The following is a 25526-nucleotide window of genomic DNA, read 5'->3' on the forward strand; positions in this document are numbered from 1 at the left end:
ATCTAACCAGTCTCTCAAAACACCAAGCATACCAGGAGAAGCACTGAAAGTCAAAACCAAGGGACTTTAAACAATTATGTAAACTATAAGCAGAGAAAGTCAAATACAGGAAATAACCTAAAGTAGCTCTTGCTGAATTAAGAACGCTGTTTTCATTCTATCCAACTCTATAGAAAAACCTGCTAACAAGGTATAGGTTATTTTAGTCACTAAGACCAAAACATTAAATAATACCTCTCTCTAAAAAAAAATACACAATACAAATCCCCAACACAGTTGTATCTGAGAATAAAAGAATTAAGTGGAAAGTGTAAACTTCAGTAATCTGTGTTAGCATTAATTAATACACACAGAAATCCTCATTCACTCAAAAATTTTTGAACTACTACCCTGTTCCAGGGACTATAATTGTGACATAACCTGACTGGTGATGGGCCATTTGCGCAGAAGCTCGTTGATAATTCTACTAACCTCTTCATACCACACCACATTTTGAACCCACTTACAGCAGGGTTTTACTGTTAGCAAGATACTAAGGGGGATACAAAGATGAAAGATATAGAGACTGCTCTCAAAGAGCTTAACATCTAAGTTAGAGATTTGGTTAGAATAGGTTCATTTTACACTGCTATGAAATAAAAGTACAACGTGTACTTAATAATGCTACACCTAAATACAAGGAAATGGACATAAAATTCTGTAAGGAACTCTGTCAAACTTCACAGAATGAGTTTTCATGTACCCAGAAAAAGAACAATAAAATCATCAAACCTAACTACTGGTCACAAATGTTCCTTATTGATGCTATGAAACACTCCCACAGTGGGGGAAATCCCAACAGAGACCACATATAACTACCTTTCTCCTCACTAAAACTGATCACAGAGCAAGAGCTTAAAATAATTCATGGCAGGGCTTCCCTGGTGGCGCAGTGGCTGAGAGTCCGCCTGCCGATGCAGGGGACTCAGGTTCGTGGCCCAGTCCGGGAAGATCACACATGCCACGGAGCGGCTGGGCCCATGAGCCATGGCCGCTGAGCCTGCGCGTCCGGAGCCTGTGCTCCAAAACGGGAGAGTCCACAACAGTGAGAGGCCCGCGTACCGCAAAAAAAAAAAAAAAAAAAAAAAAAAACAATTCATGGCAAAGTAAAAAGCAAATTAAATCATCCTAAAAATAATAAGAGGTTATCAGCATTTTCAAATAGTGAAGACCAGAATTAAAAGTTGGTATATGCTGCACTTCAAGAAAAAGTAACTCCTTAATCAGGTCTTGTTCTAAGGAAGATCATAAAGTAGGTCTTGATGGACAGGTACCCTCCTTTCCTGACCTCTCTATGAATTTGTCTCCTTACTTCCCAAGGAGTTTCACCCCTCACGATACTCCTACTACCCTCTATATGCACACGTACATGAATGCACATACACACTGTCCCAGGTCGATCTCTTTCTATATGAAGGACTGAAGTGATTTTATCTTTGATTGGAGAGTGGTATTAGGGGGAAGAGAATGGACTCCATTTATTTTCACTACACAAGAGCTAAGGATGTTTACTCCTCCAGGCAAGGTCTCCAGAAAAATTGTGCTCTAGAGTCTCAGAATGTAAGGATAATATAATAAGTAATTTCTACTAAGATGTTTTTGTTGTTGTTGTTGTTGTTTTTGGCCATGCGGCACGTGGGATTTTAGTTCCCAGACCAGGGTTCGAACCCATGCCCCCTTCATTGGAAGCACAGCTTCTTAACCACTGGACCACCAGGGAAGTCCCTACTAAGACGTTAATGCACATATAATGGCACTGAATCCCACCACCTCCCTAACTATAATGATATCTACATCTTAATAGGTTACACAGTGAAAAATCAAAGAAATTCCCCCCAAAAAAGAATTTTAGTCATTAACTAGCAGACAGAGAGACACTGCTGGTGTTCCTAAAATCATGCCATAAAGCCTATTCTTCTATCCCTATTAAAAACTACACATGGACTAGCTCTGTTTTAACTCTGGCCAGAAAGCAAGCAAATCTCTTCTGACAATACTAAATTAAAATGGTCAGACAAATGTCTACCCAGAATATTATGGGGAACTCTGCTCGGTAAAATACGTATATAACAAACCTTATCTGGACATTTAGAAACTTGTATTAAACATCATAAATTAGGGACTTCAAGATGTATCCCTGGTGTGCAGTGGTTAACATTCCATGCTCCCAATGCAGGGGGCCTGGGTTCGATCCCTGGTTAGGGAACTAGATCCCACATGCATGCCACAAACAAGAGTTCGTGTGCCACAACTAAGGAGCCCACAAGCCGCAGCTAAAGGATCCCGCGAGCCACAACTAAAGGAGCCTGCAAGCCCCAACTAAGGAGCCGGCCTGCTGCAACTAAGACCCAGCACAACCAAATGAATAAATAAATAATTTTTTAAAAAAATCATAAATTATAAAGAAAAGTTTTAGTTAAAAAAAAAAAAAACTTCCATACACTCTTCCAAAACCATCAGGATATATTTTGAAGCATTTTCTAGGAAATAGCTGATATAATTAGAGTAACACAGTAACAAATTTTAAAGCTACAAAGGCCTTCACTGTCTTTTTAGAAATAATAACCTTTTCCTTTGCACAAAACAATATTAAGAGTGAAGGGAGGGACTTCCCTAGTGGCTCAGTGGTTAAGAATCCACCTGCCAATGCAGGGGACATGGGTTCCCTCGAGCCCTGATCTGGGAAGATCCCATGTGCTGCGGAGCAACTAAGCCCGTGTGCCACAACTTCTGAGCCTGCGCTCAAGAGCCCATGAGACACAACTACTGAAGCCCACGCACCTAGATCCCATGCTCCACAACAAGAGAAGCCACCGCGATGAGAAACCCACACACCGCAACAAAGAGTAGCCCCCGCTCGCCACAACTAGAGAAAGCCCACGCACAGCAGTGAAGACCCAACGCAGACAAAAAAAAAAAAAATAGTGAAGGGAGAGAACCTAAAGATGAAGATTTAAGATACATATCAATTCCATTAGATATGATATCAAATGTTATATCAATTATTTAAAATGTCATTGTGATAAATAGGTCTTATCTGGATACTAATTCAGAAGAGAATGACTTCTGAACCTAAGTGGATATATGACTATACAGAAGCAAAACAAATAAATGTTTTTTAAAAGAATAAATTACAATAACACTCAAAAAAACCCTGAAGCATGATACTTCATGCTTGCAAGGGGGAAAAAAAAAGCTTCAAATATATTGGTAAACCACCATTTTTATTACGGTTTCCCCTTATTAACTACTTGTGTGTGTGCATGTATGTATTCATATCAAATTTCAGGTAAAGAAGAAAAAAATTCCACTTTTTTGTATTCTGACCTATGTACGTATATGTCTTAAAAGCAGCTGTGGAGCATCTCTTCACTCATAACATGTTCTCTTCCTTTGTCTCTGACTTTCCCTCCCCTCCCCTGCATGCCCTGGAAACATATTACTCCCCTACTACTACCTCCTCACCTTGGATCAAGGAATAAGCAGCCTACCCCATCCCTACTACTTGCAGACACCCAAAGCCGTTCCAGTACTATAGTTCATTCTTCTTTGATATTCTTCGCTGAAATCCCCTCTACTAGTACATACACCTGAGAATTAGTTTGAAATATTTTGAAATATATATGATTACACTTTATTCAGCCCACAGTATAGTCTTAAAACCTTCTACAACTTTTTTTTAATATCCCTCAACTTTTCTATTGATTCTAAGCAAAAATAGAGAAGGTAGAGAAAGATAAAAGAGAGATTATCCCCTGACCTCCTCTTAGTGCCTTTACCTTTTTGCTACTCCCTGTGAAATTTCTTAGAGCACTTTTTATTTCAAAAACTGGAGAAAATACATAAGATAGGGGGTTCTTGGGGTTTTTGTTTGTTTTTGGGTTTGGGCACAAATAGGCAAGGTGGAAAATGTACATGGCCAGAGAAGGAATAGGAAATTAGGGATGCCAAAACCAGAAAAAAAATAAAGAGGAGCAGAATATTAGACCAGGCTGATATTGGATGTTGAGCTAGCTCTTTTACCCTATTCCCTTTACCACTTGAATTGGCCTTCTGTTCCCTGGCCAGCCTCAAAAAAGAAAAGCTACCACCAGTCACTTGGAGCTGGTAAAGACTAGACTTCCACAGCCAAGAATACTTCACAATAGTAAAAGTCTACCAAATATTTGGTGGCTTATTTAGAATATTAGAACAGACAAGTCTGAGGCTACCTAAAGGAAATAAATTAGCTATCTGAGGAGTAGGATGGGAGGGGGAAGCTACTCTCCTTAAATAGATGTCCTTAAGGAATAATCATCTAGGGCTCCCCTGGTGATGCAGTGATTGAGAATCCGCCTGCCAGTGCAGGGGAACACAGGTTTTAGCTCTGGTCAGGGAAGATCCCACATGCCGCAGAGCGACTAAGCCTGTGCGCCACAACTACTGAGCCTGCGCTCTAGAGCCTGTAAGCCACAACTATTGAGCCCGCATGCCACAACTACTGAAGCCCGTGCACCTAGAGCCCGTGATCCTCAACAAGAGAAGCCACTGCAATGAGAAGCCCTCGCACCACAACAAAGAGTAGCCCCCACCCGCCGCAACTAGAGAAAAACCCGCGCACAGCAACAAACACCCAATGCAGCCAAAAATAAATAAATAAATTTATTTTTAAAAAAGGAATAAACATCTAGCTCTTAATCTCTCAGCAGACAAATATCCTAGGAAGTTTTACTACTGTCTGGCATGCTGTCTTGTAAGTCTAATAAATGAGAATGTGAGCTCATGCCCTAGCCAGTAAGACATTAAGGCTGATGAAAGGGATGATAAAGCAAATTAATAAAGGAGATTACCGGTTAGAAAAATTCTTACCACTCTCTCCATAATCAAAAGAGGTTGTAAGAAATTGATAGAAATCAATTATCACTCCTTTTTAACTATACGCATAGAAGAGTTCTTAAAGTTCTTAAGAAATTGATAGAAATCAATTATCACTCCTTTTTAACTATACGCATAGAAGAGTTCTTAAAGTTCTAAAAGCCTCTCACTTTGGGAGATGAAGACAAATATCTGGCATAGTCAAGTGCTATTCAAGAAAACAAAAGCCTTATTAGGCCGTTATTAACAGCAGCTAGTTTTTTTTTTGTATATCAGAAATGTTTTTATTGTTACTAATATTCCATTATATGAATATACCACAGATTGTTTATACATTAACCTGATTGGCAATTTTGCTGTTTTCAGTTTCTCACTATTAAGAATAAAACTGGGGGCTTCCCTGGTGGTGCAGTAGTTGAGAGTCCACCTGCCGATGCAGGGGACACGGGTTCGTGACCCGGTCTGGGAGGATCCCACATGCTGCGGAGCGGCTGGGCCTGTGAGCCATGGCCACTGAGCCTGCGCTCCGCAACGGGAGAGGCCACAACAGTGAGAGGCCCGCATACCGCAAAAAAAAAAAAAAAAAAAAAAACAAGAATAAAACTGCTATGAACATCCTTTTTTTTTTTTTGCTTTTTTTTCTTGCTTTCATTTCTTTTCAGTAAATACTTAGAAATGAAATGGTGGTCATGGGATAGGTGTATTCTTAACAGTAAAAGCAGAAGTGCTAAACAGTTGCTCAAACTGGTTATACCATTTGCCCTACAATCAGCAACATTTGTGAGTTCCATTTTTCCACGTCCAGTTGATATACTGTTGGTGCTGTCAGCCTTTTTTTTTTTTTTTAACATCTTTACTGGAGTATAATTGCTTTACAATGGCGTGTTAGTTTCTGCTTTATAACAAAGTGAATCAGCTATACATATACATATATCCCCATATCTCCTCCCTCTTGCGTCTCCCTCCCACCCTCCCTATCCCACCCCTCTAGGTGGTCACAAAGCACCGAGCTGATCTCCCTGTGCTATGTGGTAACAGCAGCTAGTTTTTAATGTTGTTACATTTTCCTATGGTAAAAAAAAATACAAGTAGTTGATCACTTTTTCAAAGTAAAACTCTAGATTTTGATGAGCCAAACTTAGGAGTGAGTATATCAATAGAAAAAAATCAACTTTAACTTAACACCTTTGCCTAGGGGAAAGGGAGGGACTAGTGAGGCACAGGTGTCTGTTACTGGCAAGAAGAACAAGGATTAAAAATACTGTAAGAGATTAAAAAACAAACAAACAAAAACACTTTAAAACAAAATAAAACAAAAACTGCTTGCAAGCTGGGCTGCTACACTAAGCATCTTTATTATTCCAAAGATGCCCTGAGATCCAACCCAACCCTTCTGGCTTCTGCCAAAGAAGTATAGAAACAGCCAAGTCAAGTTCCAAGAATAGTCATGACATACCATCCCCTTCCAACTACAGTCATCCTCAGGAAGACTGTCAGTCTTTGGGAGTATCTTGCCCTGGGTCTAAAGGCACTATCAGAAGGTCAATGAGTTGTTATCACTGCTTCCTTCTTTATCCACTGAAACCCAAATAAACAGGAAAATAAGGAGCCTTGGATTTAATAGCAATTAATTCACTTAATTTTATTTATATATTTATTTATTTACTTTCATGGCCACACTGCGCAGCTTGCAGGATCTGAGTTCCCCGACCAGGGATTGAACCCATGCCCCCTGCAATGAAAGCGCGGAGTCCTAACCACTGAACTGCCAGGGAATTCCCAATTCATTTAATTTAATGGCAATTACTTACTTCATGTAATTCATTGGGGACAGCAAGAACAGACTAAAACTGTTACCTCTTTCACAAATCTTGTTTTCTGGGGCTACCTGAAAAACAACAGGTGCTAAAATCAACTTTTAAAATACTTAAGAATAAAAGATGGCCCTTTTCCTGCAAAGCTGAGGTCAACTGTATATTAACAAGTTACAAAACCAGTTTAAAAGTGAGTTTTTGGTCCAGGAATAAGAGCTACTCATACTGTTCCCCCTGTTCAGTCATCAGTAGCCAAGGAAAAAATTCTTACTAAAACTTCTTTACCTTAACACATTATGGCCTATTGAAGTGTCATGGCCTTCTAACAGAATGCCCATAACACAAGATCCAAGACTTCTGGTCTCTCTACTCATTATATGTGTAATACATTTTGGTATGTAATTGAAGTGCTATGTGTAAACATACTTGTGTGTGTTTTAAGTTTGCAGTTATCCTTGATGGCTTTCTCCCCTTTATTTCAAGTTTTCATTAAGTATCTAGAGATAATTATCTATATGCAAATGGTGCTACACTCTTAAAAGTAACCTACTTTCTTATAAGTGATAAGTATTTTACTATGTGATTCAATATACAATATATATGACATATAATATATAAATACAATATATATATCACTAATGTAGAATGGTGTGTAGCAAAACCTTTTTTGACATAAATTGTGCAAAAAGTAAAGTTCTGCCCAAGTTATGATTTTCATAGCCACAGAATACAATTTAATAAAAGTTTATATTTCAATGGAGATGTGCTTGAAAAGTCTTCAATAAACTAACTTTGAACTATGAACATATCTAACAAATAAGAATTAGAAAGTATTTGGAGACTTGAATATACTTGTACCACCAGGCATATAGAGGTTCTGTCTCCCACTGTACAAACTGCTCTTTTTTTAAAAAAAAGGGGAGGTGAGGACAAAATAACTGGGAACGTAAACATCATGGAAATTCATCGTAATGTCAGCCATGGAATTTAAGAGACAGGAGAAACTTTATAGATTATCTAATCCAAGCCCCATTTTTAAGGATGAAGTAACTGAAATAGAAAGAGAAATTAACAGACTCATCCAAGGTAATATATAACTAGTTAAAGGCCTTATAGGTAGAATTATCTCCTAAGAATGAATCCCAGTACATTGCAGGTAAGGATGTAAATGGTCAGCTTCCGTGGAAAACATTTTGGTTGTTCCTCAAAAAGCTTAACATTGAATTATCACGTGTCCCAGCAATTCCCCTCCCAGGTATATACTCAAACGAACTGAAAATAAGAATTCAAACAGATACTTAACACGCCAATGTTCATTGCAGCATTATTCCCAATAGTCAAAAGGTAGAAAAAACCCAAGTGCCTAACAAGAAATGAATGGAGGGACTTCCCTGGTGGTCCAGTGGGTAAGACTCCTCGTTCCCAATGCAGGGGACCCAGGTTCAATCCCTAGTCAGGGAACTAGATCCCGGATGCACGCCTCTACTAAGAATCCACGTGCCGCAACTAAGACCCAGCAGAGCCAAAATAAATAAATAAATAATTTTAAAAAAAGAAAGAAAAAAATGGATAAACAAAAGTAGTATATACATACAATAGAATATTATTCAGCCATAAAAAGGAATGAAGTTCTGATACATGCTACAACACAGTGAACTTTGAAAACATTATGCTAATTGAAATAAACTAGATACAAAAAGACAAATATTGTATGATTCAACTTACATGAAATATCTAGACTAGGCAAATTCATGGAGACAGAATGTAGATTAGAGGTTACTAGGGGCTGTGAGGAGGGAAGAATGGAGTTATTGCTTACTGGTGATATTTTCTGCTTGGGTTGTTAGAGAAGGTTTGGAAATAGTGGTGAGAGTTGCAATACATTGTGAATGTAATAAATGCCACTGAGCTGTACACTCAAAGTGGTTATAATGGCAAACTCTGTTATATATATTTTATAGCACTACAAAAAAATTTTAAGAGTAAATCCCATAAAAGCTGATGTGCTGGAGTCAGGTAGTTCTGGCACAGAAAATCTGGTCTACTCCAGGAAAAAACACAACAGAGATGTCTTCAATCCCACACTTTAGTTTTTTTTAATTATTTTAAATAAATCTAGGGACTTCCTTGGTGGCGCAGTGGTTAAAAATCTGCCTGCCAATGTAGGGGACACAGGTAGGTTTGAGCCCTGGTCCGGGAAGATCCCACATGCCACGGAGCAACTAAGCCTGTGCACCACAACTACTGAGCCTGAGCTCTAGAGCCTGCGAGCCACAACTACTGAGCCCGCGAGCCACAACTACTGAAGCCCGTGCACCTAGAGCCCATGCTGCGCAACGAGAGAAGCCATCGCAATGAGAAGCCTGCGCATCACAACGAAGAGTAGCCCCGGCTCGCCGCAACTAGAGAAAACCTGCGTGCAGCAACGAAGACCCAATGCAGCCAAAAATAAATAAATAAATTTAAATAAATCTAAATAAATTCAGGTTTTCACACAGTTGCTGCTTATATAATAAATATTTATGGTGCCTAGATTCATGCCAAAAAATCCAAGACATTTTTAGTATGCTTATACTCTCCTTGAATATTGTTTCACCTAATGATTTCACAACTAAATTTAGTAAAAGAGAGAGTAAAAACTTACAGTAAAATGATTAAGATTCTGGACTCTAAAAAGGAAGAACATCTATCATAAAGCCATCTTGTAAGAACATGTATCACCCACTGACTAAGTCATTAATTCTAAGGAATACCCAGATGACACAACTTTTGATGTCAAGAATAGGAAGAAAAGCAAGATTGACAAAAAGAGTGGAAATTAGGAAACACAAATGCATTAACAATAGTTACATCTTAAGTAGGAACAATTTAATGAATCACCAATTTAAAATGTGCAAACTCAGATGTACTGATCTAGAAGGGTAAGACTTACATAATCTTGTTCAATTATTTAAAGAGCTCAGATAATTCCTCCAAATGAAGATGAAGTCTGCAATTCTAATCTTCCTACCTAACATTCCAATCCCATAATAAGCAATCATATTACACTGATTTTGATTTATGACACATACTCACTGGAATACTGATTATTTCACAAGTCAAGTGCTGAAGCAATTTTCACTTTGGGAAGGCAAAGAAGTGAAATTTAAAAGCCAGGAATATTCAATATATAATGCTACATAATGTAAATATTAGGAAACAAGAGGAACAGCTATCTTAAAAGCTTTCTGTAATAGAAAGTATCTGTGAAGAATAAGCCAAGAGCTAGGGAGTACCGAGGTAAATAAGACATGATCCCTGGCCCTCAAGAACCTCACATACTAGTGGGAGAAATAAAAAAGTAATTATCATGGTTACATACAGAGATGTGGCCTGAATGTTTTGGTATCATAGAGCAAGAGTGCCAACTAGTATAGCCAAAAACAGAGAAGGCCTCTTAAAAGAGGATTCTTGGCCTGAGTCTTAAAGGAAAGCCAAGAGCTAGCCGTGGAATAAAAGTCAGCATGTTAGCATGTATAAAAGTACAACTGTGATACATACATATATATACATATATGTATTTTTTTTCATTCTTTCAAGAAATATTTCTAGACTTCCTACTACTTGCCAGGCACAGGCCATGTTTAGAGAACAACATGTATTTTAGTATGGCTGAAGCCTAGAGAGCATGTCTGAAACTAGGCAGGCACCAGATTATGAAAGCCTTGGAGGCTCTGCTAAGGAGTTTAGACCTCATCCTGAAGATGGTAAGAAATCAATGAAAGCTATTAAGGAAATGACAAGATCAGATACACTCTGATCAAGATCAATGCACTCTGATTCAGGCTTTCCTATACAATCTCTCTGAGGAGCTGGCATGAAGGCTTCAAAGGGAAAAGAAGGAAGGAGCTGATATGACCCATGTTTCAAAGATACTGTATGAACATCAGCAGCTAAAGTCTACTACTTCTCTTGTTCTGTCACTAGACTCCACTCTAATGGGGTACAAAGTTTCCATACCAGTAGCAGGTAGAAGATAGAAGAGTGGTAATGTAGAGGAATTCCTCTGGCCAAAATTCATAAGGGCCATCCACAGGGAACTACTAATTTTAAACAGAATATTATATTAACAAAATAAAACTAGAGCATATTAAAACATTACCTGATAAGACGGTAAATTCTATGTTGTATGTATTTTACCACAATTAAAAACAATTTTAAAAAAAGAGAAGAAAAACAACTGCAATTTAGGCACCCTATTTTTTCTACTCTGGCAAACATTTTACAAAAATGTAAACACATTAGTTCATACTATACTTAATTATAATTCCCTCATTCTTCCTTCACAATTAAAGAACTCTTCAAAGTCTGCCTCCTACCACAAAGCAAAATGTTTAAGACCACAAAGAAAAAGTATGATAATTACTATCTTACTGGGGGAGAGAGGAGAATCATATCCCAAATGGACACCATCCAGTAGCCCACTATCCTTTCCTAGAGACTTGCCATGGTGCCACCATAAAGAATGCACATGAATTTGGGCAGACACATTCTAACAGCACAGTTGTCTGTCCAGGCGTGCTGCTGAAACAACAGTACATTCCTACTTGTCCTGTCCCCCACCCACCCTAAGCCCCCTTACAAAAGGGCGTTTAAACAAAAAACTGTCTTATTTAAGCATCTAATGTGTGTGTGTATGTGTGCGTGTGTGTGTTCAGTAAGATCAGTTAGGTAATAACAGTAGCAATGAACCCCTCTAACATCACCCTTATCGCTATGTTAGTCTCTGAAGATTCCTGAAGAGGAAAATAATTTTTTTCATGTGTATTTCTCAAAAGTCTTGACTTGAGACTGCCATTTAGGCTCAAAGAGAAGATAACAAGTCACCATCTTTCGAAACTTGATACAGTATGGTAGAGGAGTGAGTACTGAGAAAGTAACGGAGTTTGAGTCCTAGGTAGCCATCTTACTAGCTTTGTGACCTTGGGGAAATTGTCCAACCTCTGAGCTACAGTCTGTTCATCTATAAAACATGAACAGTGATGCTTACACAACCTACATTATAGGGTTGCTGTGAAGATCAGAGAACTAAATTTAACCTTACCTCAGCCACACACTGCAATGCACCCTTCTCAATAATCTAAATTTCATGCAACTCATTTTGAATACATATTCTATCTTACTAACTCATTCCTTCCAGTACATGAACTCTTATCATAATTTGATCCCATCAGGACCTCAAATCTACCAACTCAACTAGTTTTTCATTGTCCCTCACCCCTTGAATTCCCCTCTTCTCTCTTTACCCAGTTTAAGTTCCATGATCCATGAACATAATCACTCGCTCCCCTCTCACTTGGATACACTCACTTTGCAAAATCACAAGCTTGATTAAATTAAATTCTCTATTCTCCTACTCCTAAAATCAATATGGATGGAGAAAAAACACACACACACAACCAAGCTGACTGGTGACACTTTTAACTCATGACCTTTAACTTCAAGTAAGCCCTTAATTCTGCCCGGGAATAATACTGTATTTTCCTAGGCCATTTCACTCTCCCATTTCTCTAAATGACAATTACATGCGCTCTCCTCTCTTCTCAAACTTCTAATGCCTTCTTCCATACCCTTTTTTGCCCTCAGCTGATAACTTTGCTCAGAAAATTAAAGAAATCAGAATTTCCAGGAATTACTACCATATCCACCCACAGTATCAGCATCTATCTGTACCTAAAAGCTCTGCCTTCCTTCTTGTTATAATAAATGAACTATCTGTTCGTTTTTCAATATCAGCTCCAGCAATTCTTCTGCTCTCTTCTATATCACCAGTATCTCCCTCTCCTCCTTTCTTCTAGATCTCTTCCATGAGCATATGAAGTGCATACGAAAATGCTGTAACTTCTCCTATCACAAAAAGTGTACTAGCAGAAGCACTGCCAGGTTGAACTAAAGAGAACAGAGACAGTATAAAGTGAAAATAGGCCTTTGGATTCCCCACATTTCTAGGAGGAGGAAACAGGCTGAGAAAATGACTCAGCTGCAAACACAGGCTGTATTTTACGGAAAAGGAAGACTCAAGGGGACGGAACAAAGAGACTAAGAAGGGTAACATAACTTTTACAAGGTCATGCAACTAAATAAGTAGCAGACATGGGATTTAACTCAGAAAGTCTACATTCTTAACCGATACACCTATTATGTGCCAACCAAAATACACATCTCATTGAATTTTTTTAACTTTTTATTTTATATTGGAGCATAGTTGATTAACAATGTTGTGTTAGTTTCAGGTGTACAGCAAAGTGATTCAGTTATACATACACATGTATCTATTCTTTTTCAAACTCCTTCCCCATTTAGGTTGTTACATAATATTGAGCAGAGTTCCCTGTGCTATACAGTAGGTTCTTGTTGGTTATCTGTTTTAAATATAGCAGTGTGTACCTGTCAATCCCACCCTTCCCCACTGGTAACCATAATTCATTCTCTAAGTCTGTGAATCTGTTTCTGTTTTGTATCTTTTTTGTACTTATTTTTTTAGATGCTACATATAAGCAATATCAGATGATATTTCTCAAATGGCATTATTTCATTCTTTCTAATGGCTAAGCAATATTCCATGGTATATATGTACCACATCTTCTTCATCCATTCTTCTGTCGATGGACATTTAGGTTGCTTCCATGTCTTGGCTATTGTAAACACTGCTGCAATGAACACTGGGGTGCATGTATCCTTTCTGACCATGTTTTTATCCAGATATACGCCCATGAGTGGGACTACAGGATCATATGGTAGCTCTGTTTTCAGTTTTTTTTTTTTTAATTAATTTTTATTGGAGTACAGCTGCTTTACAATGTTGTGTTAGCTTCTACTGCACAGCAGAATGAATCAGCCATACATATACATATATCGCCTCCCTTTTGGATTTCCCTCCCATTTAGGACACCACATGCATTACGTAGAGTTCCCTGTGCTATAGAGTATTTTCCCCTTAGTTGTCTACTTTATACATAGTATCAATAATGTATATGTGTCAATCCCAATCTCCCAGTTCCTCCCAACCCACCTCTTTCCCCCTTGGTATCCATATATTTGTTCTCTATGCCTGTGTCTCTATTTCTGCCTTGCAAATAAGATCATCTATACCATTTTTCTAGATTCCATATACATGCATTAATATACAATATTTGTTTTTCTCTTTCTGAATTACTTCACTCTGTATGAGTCTCTAGGTCCATCCACGTCTCTACAAATGACCCAATTTCGTTCCTTTTTATGGCTGAGTAAAGTTAGATTGTATATATATACCACATCTTCTTTACCCATTCATCTGTTGATGGACATTTAGGTTGCTTCCATGTCCTGGCTATTGTAAATAGTGCTGCTATGAACACTGGGATGCATGTGTCTTTTTGAATTATGGTTTTCTCTGGGTATATGCCCAGTAGTGGGATTGCAGGGTCAGATGGTAGTTCTATTTTTAGTTTTTTAGGGAACCTCCATACTGCTCTCCACAGTGGCTGTACCAATTTACATTCCCACCAACAGTGTAGGAGGGTTTCCTCTCCACACCCTCTCCAGTATTTATTGGCTATGGATTTTTTGATGATAGCCATTCTGACTGGTGTGAGGTGCTATCTCATTGTACTTTTGATTTGCATTTCTCCAATCATTAGTGATGTTGAGAATCTTTTCATGTGCCTCTTGGCTATCTGTATGTCTTCTTTGGAGAAATGTCTATTTAGTTCTTCTGCCCATTTTTTGACTGGGTTGTTTTGATGATATTAAGCTACATGAGCTGTTTGTAAATTTTGGAGACTAATCCCTTGTCGGTCGCATCATTTGCAAATATTTTCTCCCATTCTGTGGGTTGTCTTTTCGTTTTGTTTATGGTTTCCTTTGCTGTGCAAAAGCTTTTGAACTTAATTAGGTCGCATTTTGTTTATTTTTCTTTTTATTTCCATTACTCTGGGAGATGGATTGAAAAAGATCTTGCTGAAATTTATGTCAGGGTGTTCTGCCTATGTTTTCCTCTAAGAGTTTTAGAGTGTCCAGTCTCACATTTAGGTCTTTAATCCATTTAGAGTTATTTTTGTGTCTGGTGTTAAAGAATGTTCTAATTTCATTTTTTTACATGTAGCTGTACAGTTTTCCCAGCATCATTTGTTGAAGAGACTGTCTTTCCACCATTGTATAGTCTTGCCTCCTTTGTCATAGATTAATTGACCATAGATGCATGGGTTTATTTCTGGGCATTCTATCCTGTTCCATTGACCTGTATTTCTATTTTTGTGCCAGTACCGTACCGTTTTGATGACTATACCTTTGTAGTATAGTCTGAAGTCAGGGAGCCTGATTCCTCCAGCTTCATTTTTCTTTCTCAAGATTGCTTTGGCTATTGGGGGTCCTTTGTGTCTCCACACAAATTTTAAGATGTTTTGTTCTAGTTTTGTGAAAAATGCCACTGGTAATTTGATAGGGATTGCACTGAATCCGCAGATTGCCTTGGGTAGTATAGTCACTTTGACAATATTGATTCTTCCAATAAAAGAACATGGCATATCTTTCCATCTGTTTGTGTTGTCTTCGATTTCTTTCATCAGCATCTTGTAATTTTCGGAGTACAGGTCTCGTCCTTTAGGTAGGTTTATTCCTAGGTATTTTATTCTTTTTGATGCGATGGTAAATGGGATTGTTTCTTTAATTTCTTTCTGATATTTCATTGTCAGTGTATAGAAATGCAACAGATTTGTGTATTAATTTTGTAACCTGCAACTTTACTGAATTCATTGATGAGCTCTAGCAGTTTTCTGGTAGTGTCCTTAGGATTTTCTATGTATAGTATCATGTCATCTGCAAACAGTGACAGTTTAACTTCTTTTTCAATTTGGATTCCTTTTATTTCTTTTTTTCTCTGATTGTCGTTGCTAGGACTTCCAAAACTATGTTGAATAAGAGTGGCAAGAGTGGACATCTCATTAAATCTTTACAACCCTTCGAGTAGAAAAGTGCTAAAATTATCCCTATTTTAAAAATGCAGAAACTGAAGCTTAGCTAGATTCAGTAACTTAAAACACATTTTCCAAAAAAACTGTAGTTTTTAAACATCTACATTATATTCAGAATTGAGGTAAAACTTACATACCAAAAAGATAAACAAGATATGATTACACTTAACAGTCAGTTTCTATAGTATTCTATTACAAGAAAATTACTGCATCAAAATGTTTAAGTAAGGGACAAGAAAGATGTCTCAAAAATAAGAAAATAATAAAATTACTATATTTTTTAAATTTAATTTTATTTATATTTGGCTGTATTGGGTCTTTGTTGCTGCGCACAGGCTTTCCCTAATTGAGGCGAGTGGGGGCTACTCTTCGTTGCAGTGCGCGGACTTCTCACTTCAATGGCTTGTTGCAGAGCATGGGCTCTAGGCGTGCACACTTCAGTACCTGCAGCACGCGGGCTCAATAGTTGTGGCGCGTGGGCTCTAGGGCACGCAGGCTTCAGTAGTTGTGGCTTGCAGGTTGTAGAGCACAGGTTCAGTAGTTGTGGTGAACAGGCTTAGTTGCTCCGCGGCATGTGGGATCTTCCCCAGACCAGAGATCGAACCTGTGTCCCCTGCATTGGCAGGTGGATTCTTAACCACTGAGCCACCAGGGAAGTCCCAAGAATGACTATATTCTTAAACCATTAAAACTACTGATTTGAGTCTAATAATACACACTAATGCTAAATATAACCACTCTTCCACTCAATTTATTTACTGTATAACAAACAACGCTGTTTTTAGTTTGAGAAATTTTTGACTACATATTTGTTTTGTGTTATTTTTACTGGAAACTATTTACAGGTCAGTATTTTACTGTAGCTATTAATAACTGCAACTTATTTTTGTAGTGTGCTTTCCAGTTAAAATCTTTCAAGTAAATGGGGTAGGCACAGGTGTTTCTCCTACAGTAAGTTTTCAAAACTCGAATTGGATATGACTAATCAAGGAACACAATTTATACTGCATAGAATGCTACTGGTTAAAATTCACAATCAAGGAAAACACTGTGTGTGCATCACCTTCAAGACAGATGCTGGGTGATTAAGGAGTGAGGTGTTATCTCCTTTGCCAACGATAGTTGTGACTTTTCCTGCCAATTATTATTTTTATAACCAATTGTCAGTATAGCTGGCTATGTCTGCCTGTGATTAGTATCAAACATTGCTCAAGAAAGCAATTTCTTTCACAACTCTTCCACAAAGAGCACATTTCAGTTATAAGCAGCTTTCGTTTTTTCCTCTACTTTGGCTAGAATCACTAGATATACTAATTTACATACCAACAGGGTGCTTTAGAGTTCAATATTTATGGGTGTTTTAACAGTCTCATTACCTCAAAGTTTTGGAAACTGTAACTATTTTGTTAGGAGTTAACCAAGTTTGTTTCTACATATCTGTAAATATTTGGCTTGCTAAATAATAATGTCAATAAAAATTTAAGAATAACATTATTTAAAATTTAAAAATTAATTAAAGGTACTTTCTTCATTTAATTTTTTAAACTATTAAGCATATTAAAATGCTATCAACATCCTTAGCTATTTGTTAAATCAAGTGTCCCAATGATTCTTATAAGCAAAACCATTCAATCTACTTGCAGTTACTTATACCTCAAAAAAATAATGAATGTCCTAAAATATTCCATAAATCAGACAACCCTATAAAGCCAAACTGGTTCTTCGTATTAAAATTAGTAAGGCCTTTAAGCTTTTAACAGAAAAATTTCCACTTATACTTTGCATACTTAACTCTTCTAAATAAAGTTAACTATGCAAAATTTAATTCAAATCAAAATAAATAAGAAAGCAATAAACATAACTAGAAAGCTGGAAATTAAGATTAAGAGGTTTAGATACTGTATTCCTAGAAATTCCAAGTTGACTTTCACTTGGAGGAAGATAATCAAGGCTGTCATCTTCTCAATATAAAGAGAGCATCTTTATATGTATGCACAAAGCACTCAAGATAATCATAAAGCAGCAATTTAACAACAAAAAAGGATAACTCCTGTCTTTATTAGTGTACAACTGAAACAGTCAAAAAATCATAAAACAAACATAAAGCAAAATGTTACAGAAGAGCACTGAATCAGAAATCAGAAGACCTAAGCTATAATCTTTTCTCCATCAGAGATATGAAAATTTACTGTGTTTCTATTTCCCCATCTGCAAAATTAAGGGGCAGGGGAAGAGATCATCCTAAGGTTATTTGCAGCTCAAATCTTATGATTCCATGAACCAAACTGAGGTTATATCTTATTTTCTTATCTTAAATAGAAATAATAATAAATTATTACATAATTGGGGTTAAAGGTAGCCTTATACTATCTAAAAGATAGTTGTAGATAAAGACTATGGCAAAAATAAAAATCCAAGAAAAGGTATGAAAATATATAAATAAGAATACATACTACTTCTCTGGATAAAGTTCCTTCTGTAAACATCTGAAAAAATTTGAAATTATCTTCTACACCATCAATGTGAAACTTTTAATAGCTACTTTATAAGTCATAGGAACATTATACAAGCAGATGAAATTAATAGAAATTAAGAAGAGAGAAAATTATCAATGCCCTTGTAGGCTATAACTATATAATGTGTAATATAATATTTTTGGAATTCATTTTCAGAGTTCTTTCTTGAGTGGGTGTACGACGATGCTAGTTATTTCAATGTAGTCCCTAAATTTGACTGGATCCAGCAATTCCTTATTTAAAAGATTTCATAAACTCTCAGTATACTAGGCTTTCCCTTTAACTTTCATTTTCTATTCCTCTTCTCCTTCCAACACTAACTATATTTAAGTATGCTTCACAGTGTCTGTTTCAATTTTCTATTTCCTACATCTTTACCATGTCGGATCTTTATGTCTCCCTTATCTATGACTTCAACTTTGATTCAAAATGCCTTTATTCACCCATTTATATATTAAGAGTCCTGAGACTTATTTCCTTTGACGCAATTCCTTTCCACAATATCAAACACAGGAAGTTCGCTAGCAAATTCAGATATATTACTCAGTGACTCGAAAGTTTAAATTTTACATGTTGACATTTTTATATTCCATTTATTTTCACCACTAGCAACCTACTTGCTTAAAGTCTAAGAATTTTGACTTTTAAATACTTTTTAGCATATCGACACAAGCTGGAGAAACCAAAGCAGTTTCAAATTTGAAAAGTCACCTAGTCAAACTGGAGAGGAAAACACAGCACCCAATATTTGTCAAAAATCTGCAACATAGCCTTTTTTGGAAGGCCTAAGAAAAAAATTTACTACATACTGTAATATAACTATAAAAGGTATTGGAAGTTCTTTTGGGAATCTTACCATATTTCTTTAAGATGCAAGTGATTCTTGGGGAATCTATACAAACAAATTTAAATCATTACAGAGTTTAACTATAATTTCTAAAGTTACCATTTAAAAATGAATATGCGTTATGAATTTACTGTCATTTCTTACCCCATTATTCAACAGTAAAAGTCAAATCCTAGAGAGAAGTGACACCAAACTAAATTTTTTTTTTTTTTTTGCGGTACGCGGGCCTCTCACTGTTGTGGCCTTTCCCGTTGCGGAGCACAGGCTCCGGACGTGCAGGCTCAGCGGCCATGGCTCACGGGCCCAGCCGCTCCGCGGCATGTGGGATCCTCCTGGACCGGGGCACGAACCCGTGTCTCCCGCATCGGCAGGCGGACTCAACCACTGCGCCACCAGAGAAGCCCGACACCAAACTAAATTTGATAAAGCTCTTTGTATCCAGTACACTGCTGCATATCCTATGGCTATTTTAGACTCATAACTAGTTTCTCTGCTTTCACCTCTGCCCCCAAGAGTTTATTCTCCACAAAGTGGACAGACTAAACCTTTTAAAATATAACCCCCCTACACCAATAGATCCCCATCCTACACACAACCTTTACCTTCTTTCTCCCTGTATGTATTATCTCCTAGCATTCTCCGCCTGAGCCACTCCTCTCTATCCAGTCCAGCCTCCTCCGCCATTCTGGAGGGATAAAAACTTCTGCTTTACAAATATTCTCCAGAATTTTGCCTTTGTTGGTCCTCTTCCTGGAATATTTTTTTCTCCTGAAAGTCCTAAGTCTCACTCCTTCAGATCATTCAATTCTCTAACTGAAATGTCACCCTACCAGAGGCTTTCTCTGACCACCCAATCCAAAACAGCATTCCCCCTATCACTCTTATTTACCCAGCTTTATATTACTCTCAGAACTCATCACCACATGATATAGTAAATTTAAAAAAAAAAAGAGCCTATCTCTACCCACTACAGGATAATCTCCATGAAGGTAGGTGGTTTCATTTGTCCAATGCCATATTCCCAGTACCAAGAAAGCGCAACTATTAAATGTAGTTGGCCCACCATATCCGTGGGTTCCACACTGGCAGATTCAACCAACCACAGATGGAAAATAATCAGGGGAAGAAAAAAAAAAAAACCCAGACAGTTCCAAAAAGCAAAACTCCAATTTGCAGCATGCCAGCATCTATCTACATAGCATTTATACTGTATTTACAGGATCTAGGTATTTTCACCATGAGACACTTAGCCACAAGCAGTTTTGCCAAACAACTGATTGGCCATAAGACCACTTTGCATAAAAGATAAAATAACTGATCAACAGTTTAGGTTTCATTACACTAGAAAATGATAACCTATCAGTTTTTGCAAATCTTTTGGGGGGCACAGTCATCCTTCCCACCCAAAAAAACCAAAAGTTTACCAAGCTACAGCAAACACAAAAGAGACAGTTAATAATTCACAAGCCTTCAAGAGCATTAATTATTGATTCTTTAGCTAATTCAGATACAACAGCTTGTTCTCTAATGCCATCTTTACCAATTTTATCACTCGATATAAGAAGCTGGAGGCAAAAGAAGACTCAAGCTCCTCCTATCCCCCCAAAAAGAAATGGTTACATGATTCTTTTTTTTTTTTTTGGCTGCATTGGGTCTTCGTTGCTGCATGCTCTAGCTGCAGTGAGCAGGGGCTACTCTTTGTTGCGGTGAGTGGGCTTCTCATTGCAGTGGCCTCTCTTGTTGTGGAGCAAGGGCTCTAGGCGCTCAGGCTTCAGTAGTTGTGGCATATGAGCTCAGCAGTTGTGGCGCATGGGCTTAGTTGCTCCACGGCATGTAGGATCTTCCTGGACCAGGGATCGAACCCATGTCCCCTGCATAGGCAGGCGGATTCTTAACCACTGCACCACCAGGGAAGTCCACGTGATTCTTGATGAGTATAAGTTTCTTGAAAATGGTGAAAATTTTTTGCTATTCAATAGTGAAGAACGTGATGTAGACAGAATTTGGTATTTAGCACTGAATCTGGCTTAGATGATATGATGAAATATAAGGACTGGGCATGTGATGGAACACTTAAATGCAGTCCAGATGTGTACTACCAGTTATATACGTTAAATATATTGATAAGAAATAGCAGCATCCCTTTTCCATTTTACTTCTAGGGAGAGCTGAAGACACTTAACAGCAAATGTTTTTATACTGTAAAGAACCTACATCCAGCATTAGATCCTGAATCCTCAATGTTCGACTTTGAGAAAGAAGTATCACTTTATTCCCAATACAGCCGAATACAACTATAACCATGAATCTCCAAACACTTTAAATATATTCAAGTATTTTTTGTACTTTCATTTTTCATAATAGGATCTTTTTAAATTTTTGTTTTCAATTTTTCATGTTTCATTAGGTCCTTTTTTTTTTTTTTTTTTTTTTTTTGGCTGTATGTGGGCCTCTCACTGTTGTGGCCTCTCCCCTTGTGGAGCACAGGCTCCGGACGCCAGGCTCAGCGGCCATGGCTCACGGGCCCAGCCGCTCCACAGCATGTGGGATCTTCCCGAACCGGGGCACGAACCCGTGTCCCCTGCATCAGCAGGCGGACTCTCAACCACTGCGCCACCAGGGAAGCCCTCCATTAGGTCCTTTTTAATGTCTCTCTTTTACTTTTGTTATTTTTTAAGGCAAAATTGTCTTATGGTCAAGTAGTTGTGCAGTGAACCTGCTTCCAGCATAATTCTTTGCAGCAAAGATTCTTAGGGCAAAAATACTGTACACAGTATTTACAACTACTTACATAGCATCTACATTGTATTAGGCATTATAAGTAATCACAAGATGATTTAAAGTATACAGAGGACATGCGTAGGTTATGTGCAAATATTACACCATTTTAAATGAGACTTGAACATCCTCAGATTTTGGCATCCGCAGAGGGCCCTAGAATCAATATCCTGCAGATACTGAGGGACAACTGTAAATGAAAAATTTAAACATCTGACTCTAAAATCCATGCTATCAACTTTAATTATTCACACATACCAAAGAAGTCCTTTAAATAATAACTGTTCAAAGTGTATTTAAACTGGAAATATTGCTTCTGGAGAAGAGAACCGGATGGCTAAAGGGAGAGAGATATGGGACAATTAAATGTATACCTCTTAAATCTTGAACTATTTAATGTGTTAACACTATATTAGTGTGTTAACTTTTCATTTATTATAGTAATGTGTTAACTTCAATCTTGAATTATATTAATGTGTTAACTTTCTATTAATTTTAATAACATTTTAAAATTTGATAGTAATATTGATGCTGGAATTACATAAACTTCCCAGTTCAATTCTGCATTTTCAAGATGTGGAACACTACTGGTAAAAATATGACATTATTCATGTCCTGGGATAGTTTAATGAGGTTTTTCAGGAATTTCTCGGAGCACAAGAACTTTTACGTTCCCTTCTTAAATGTTCCCTTACTGTTGAATCATATTAACTAGTTCTCTTACTCTTGTAAGTCACTAGAAAGTTGTTAGCTACATTCAACTAGTTCATTCAGGTAGGGTAAAACAGCCAAGTGTGGTAATACCTTTACTAACTAATTATAAGGTTGTTTGCCAAGGACATTATCAGAAATTTTGTCACCAAAGACAGCAATTACAAAGAATATTCTAAGATATGCTCCAGTATAGCCAGAATTTAAAGTCCTAGCCCTGGTAATGGGGTTGGTGAGAAGGGAAGGGAAAAGTGGAAGCAGCTGTTCAGTCACTTCCTGTTATCTACTCTAACCACAGCTAATCCCCAAGTTAGACAGGAAGTTACTCCCAGTTCTCTTGAAAACATTGCTCCTCTCAACTGACATGAAGGCCTTGTGAAGAAGGTCATCTTCAGAAGAGAAAACCCAGCATGACGATAGTAATGAAATCTTTCACAGATCAACACTAGACCTAAGGACCTTCCCGGGACTTTATACTTGTATTATATCACGAAGGATCAGAATTATAAAACCATACTTGAAAGAATAAACACTGATTTCTGCCAGCTATAACATAAGAAACCACTGCACTTAATTTTCAAATTCAGGTAATGCTGAATACTTTTCCAACTCTTGTATGTTAAAATATTAGGTGTTACGTGATATGACAATCTTCCTGTATGAAATCATTTTAACTATATACACATATTCCCACAACATTTAAGTAATCTCTACTTAATAAAATTTTTTTTAAAACCCAAGAGTTTTCCCAAAACTACCAAGAAACAGTTTATATAGTGTTATATGAAAGATGGAACAATTAATTACTCCCTCAATTGAAGTCAGAGAAAAAAATGACAATCAGTTGGAACCTGTCATATAAAAATTAAGTTTGGACCTAAGCAAAAACACTATAATGGTCTTTCTTTTGTTTTGTTTACTTTAAAAAAAACACATTGCAAACAAACAAAAAAGTATTAAAAGCAAGAGAGTCTAACAGTGACACTGTGACATTTTGCCTTTCCTCTAGTCAAAATACAACAAAACATGAACCAGTCACATTTCATTTATTGATTAATCATTGTACATAACAGGGAACTTAACCATACTCGGCAGTTACAGAACTAGTTACGAAAAATGGTTCATAGGAATACTCTGGCTCTCATTCTACCATAGGTATACATAGCTGATATCTAGGTAATGCTAGTCAATCTAACCAGATGCATAAGTAAAAGCCCTGACTATCCCAACACTCTCTAGCTCTTTCCCCATTTTGCTAGGGAGATTAAAAAAAAAAAACCCACAATATGAGAAAGTCAAACACAGTCCTTCTACCCAACACTGTTATCACCACAATATCCTATAAAATCATCACCCAAGCTCAAATTAAAACAAACTCTCAGTAATTCCTATACCACCTTTATTTTCAATGGACAAATATATATACCTGCTCTTATCCCAGACTGTCTGAAAAATGGAAACATTTTTCAAAGCATGCTATCATGATGGCACATGATTTCACCCGTCTGTTGTACTTATAAATAGCAGAAATCAGATGAATTGATGAGTTAAATCTGACAAAGTCACTTTAAGAATCTATGTTCAAGGCATACAGGAATGAAATCCATGATATGTAGAAAATTCATAGAATCATATCATAGACGAAATCAAAAAAGGGCTTAGGAAAAATAAATAAAGAATAAATTTTTGGCTAACTGAAGTATTTTCTGAAACATTAAGTGTGATATCCTTTTCCTAGTAAGCACAAGAGCCTAAATTGCTTTCTTGAATCTGGGAGATGTTGGTCAAAGGGTACAAAGTTTCAGTTACGCAAGGTGAATAAATTCTGGAGGTCTAATGTACAGCATGGTGACTGGAGTTAAAAATAATGTATCTGGGGTTTTGCACGTGCTGGTGGTGGCCACGTCGCTTTGTGGTAGAGGCATAGAGTTGGTGGGGTGGGATGAACCACGCTCCCAGTGGAAGCAGAGGGGCCGAGCAGGAACCATTTGCTGCTGCAGGATTTGCAGGCCATTACGCTTTGCAAGGATGAAGCATATGGAGCCTCAAGTAAAACAAGTTTTTCAAAGTCTACCAAAATCTGCCTTCAGTGGTGGCTATTACAGAGGTGGGTTTGAGCCCAAAATGACAAAACAGGTAGCAGCATTAATACTAGATGTAAGCCTTACTGCCAATAAGGGAAAAATAAGAGATACTCATCAACGAATTATGCTTTTAAATCACCCAGACAAGGGAGGATCTCCTTATACAGCAGTCAAAATCAATGAAGCTAAAGATTTCCTAGAAGGTCAAGCTAAAAAATGAAGTAAATGCATGATGAGTTTTAAGTTTTTACTCATTTATGTATATGAGTACCAGCTTTTTATAATAAAATGCCTCAAAGCTAAAAATAATAATAATAATAATGTACTTGTATACTTGAAATTTGCTGAGACGGTAGGTCTTAAGTGTTCTCAACATTAAAAAAAAAGGAAAATGATAACTTTGTGAGGTGATGGATATGTTAATTTGCTTGACTGTGGTGTTCATTTCACAATGTATACACATCAAAACATCATGCCTGTTGTATCATCAACATATATCAACACATAACAAACATACAACTTGATGCCTTAATTAAATATGCACAATTACCATTTGTCAATTATACCTTAATAAAGCTGAAAAAATGCTGTAAATTCTTCCACAGATGAATATTGTCAAATTAATAACCCAAACCAGTCCTAAAAAGTATACTTTTTTTAATGTAAGCAAGCAGAAAAGTAATAATTTTATTAAGCAAGAGATGATTTTTAAACTATAGTAGCAACTGTATTTTCTTCCTAAGAACTTTCTTCCTAAGTACTGGAGTCTCCCCTAGTGGACTGGTGAGGAACAGGTTTTTGGTTATTAAATTGAACTTTTAAGTATTTGAGCATGACAAATTCACTAAAACTCTTACCTGAAAAGCAGATTTTTTCCATGGTCAAAGCAA

At 37.2% G+C, this 25526-nt stretch overlaps 2 protein-coding genes across 5 annotated transcripts in view; one reads left to right on the forward strand and one right to left on the reverse strand.

Moving 5' to 3' along the window:
- Positions 1–25526, reverse strand: part of ABL2 (ABL proto-oncogene 2, non-receptor tyrosine kinase) — a 120788-nt gene that overhangs the window by 64869 nt on the left and 30393 nt on the right. The window lies entirely within an intron of this gene.
- Positions 24153–24856, forward strand: LOC308612692 (mitochondrial import inner membrane translocase subunit TIM14-like; the record flags this gene model as incomplete). Its single annotated transcript, XM_081225336.1, has 1 exon — positions 24153–24856. The coding sequence occupies exon 1, from the start codon at positions 24389–24391 to the stop codon at positions 24854–24856; it is 468 nt and encodes a 155-aa protein (XP_081081462.1). The 5' UTR covers positions 24153–24388.

The sequence above is a fragment of the Mesoplodon bidens genome, assembly GCF_964165515.1.
Source record: "Mesoplodon bidens genome assembly, chromosome: 2".
Taxonomy (NCBI): domain Eukaryota; kingdom Metazoa; phylum Chordata; class Mammalia; order Artiodactyla; family Ziphiidae; genus Mesoplodon; species Mesoplodon bidens.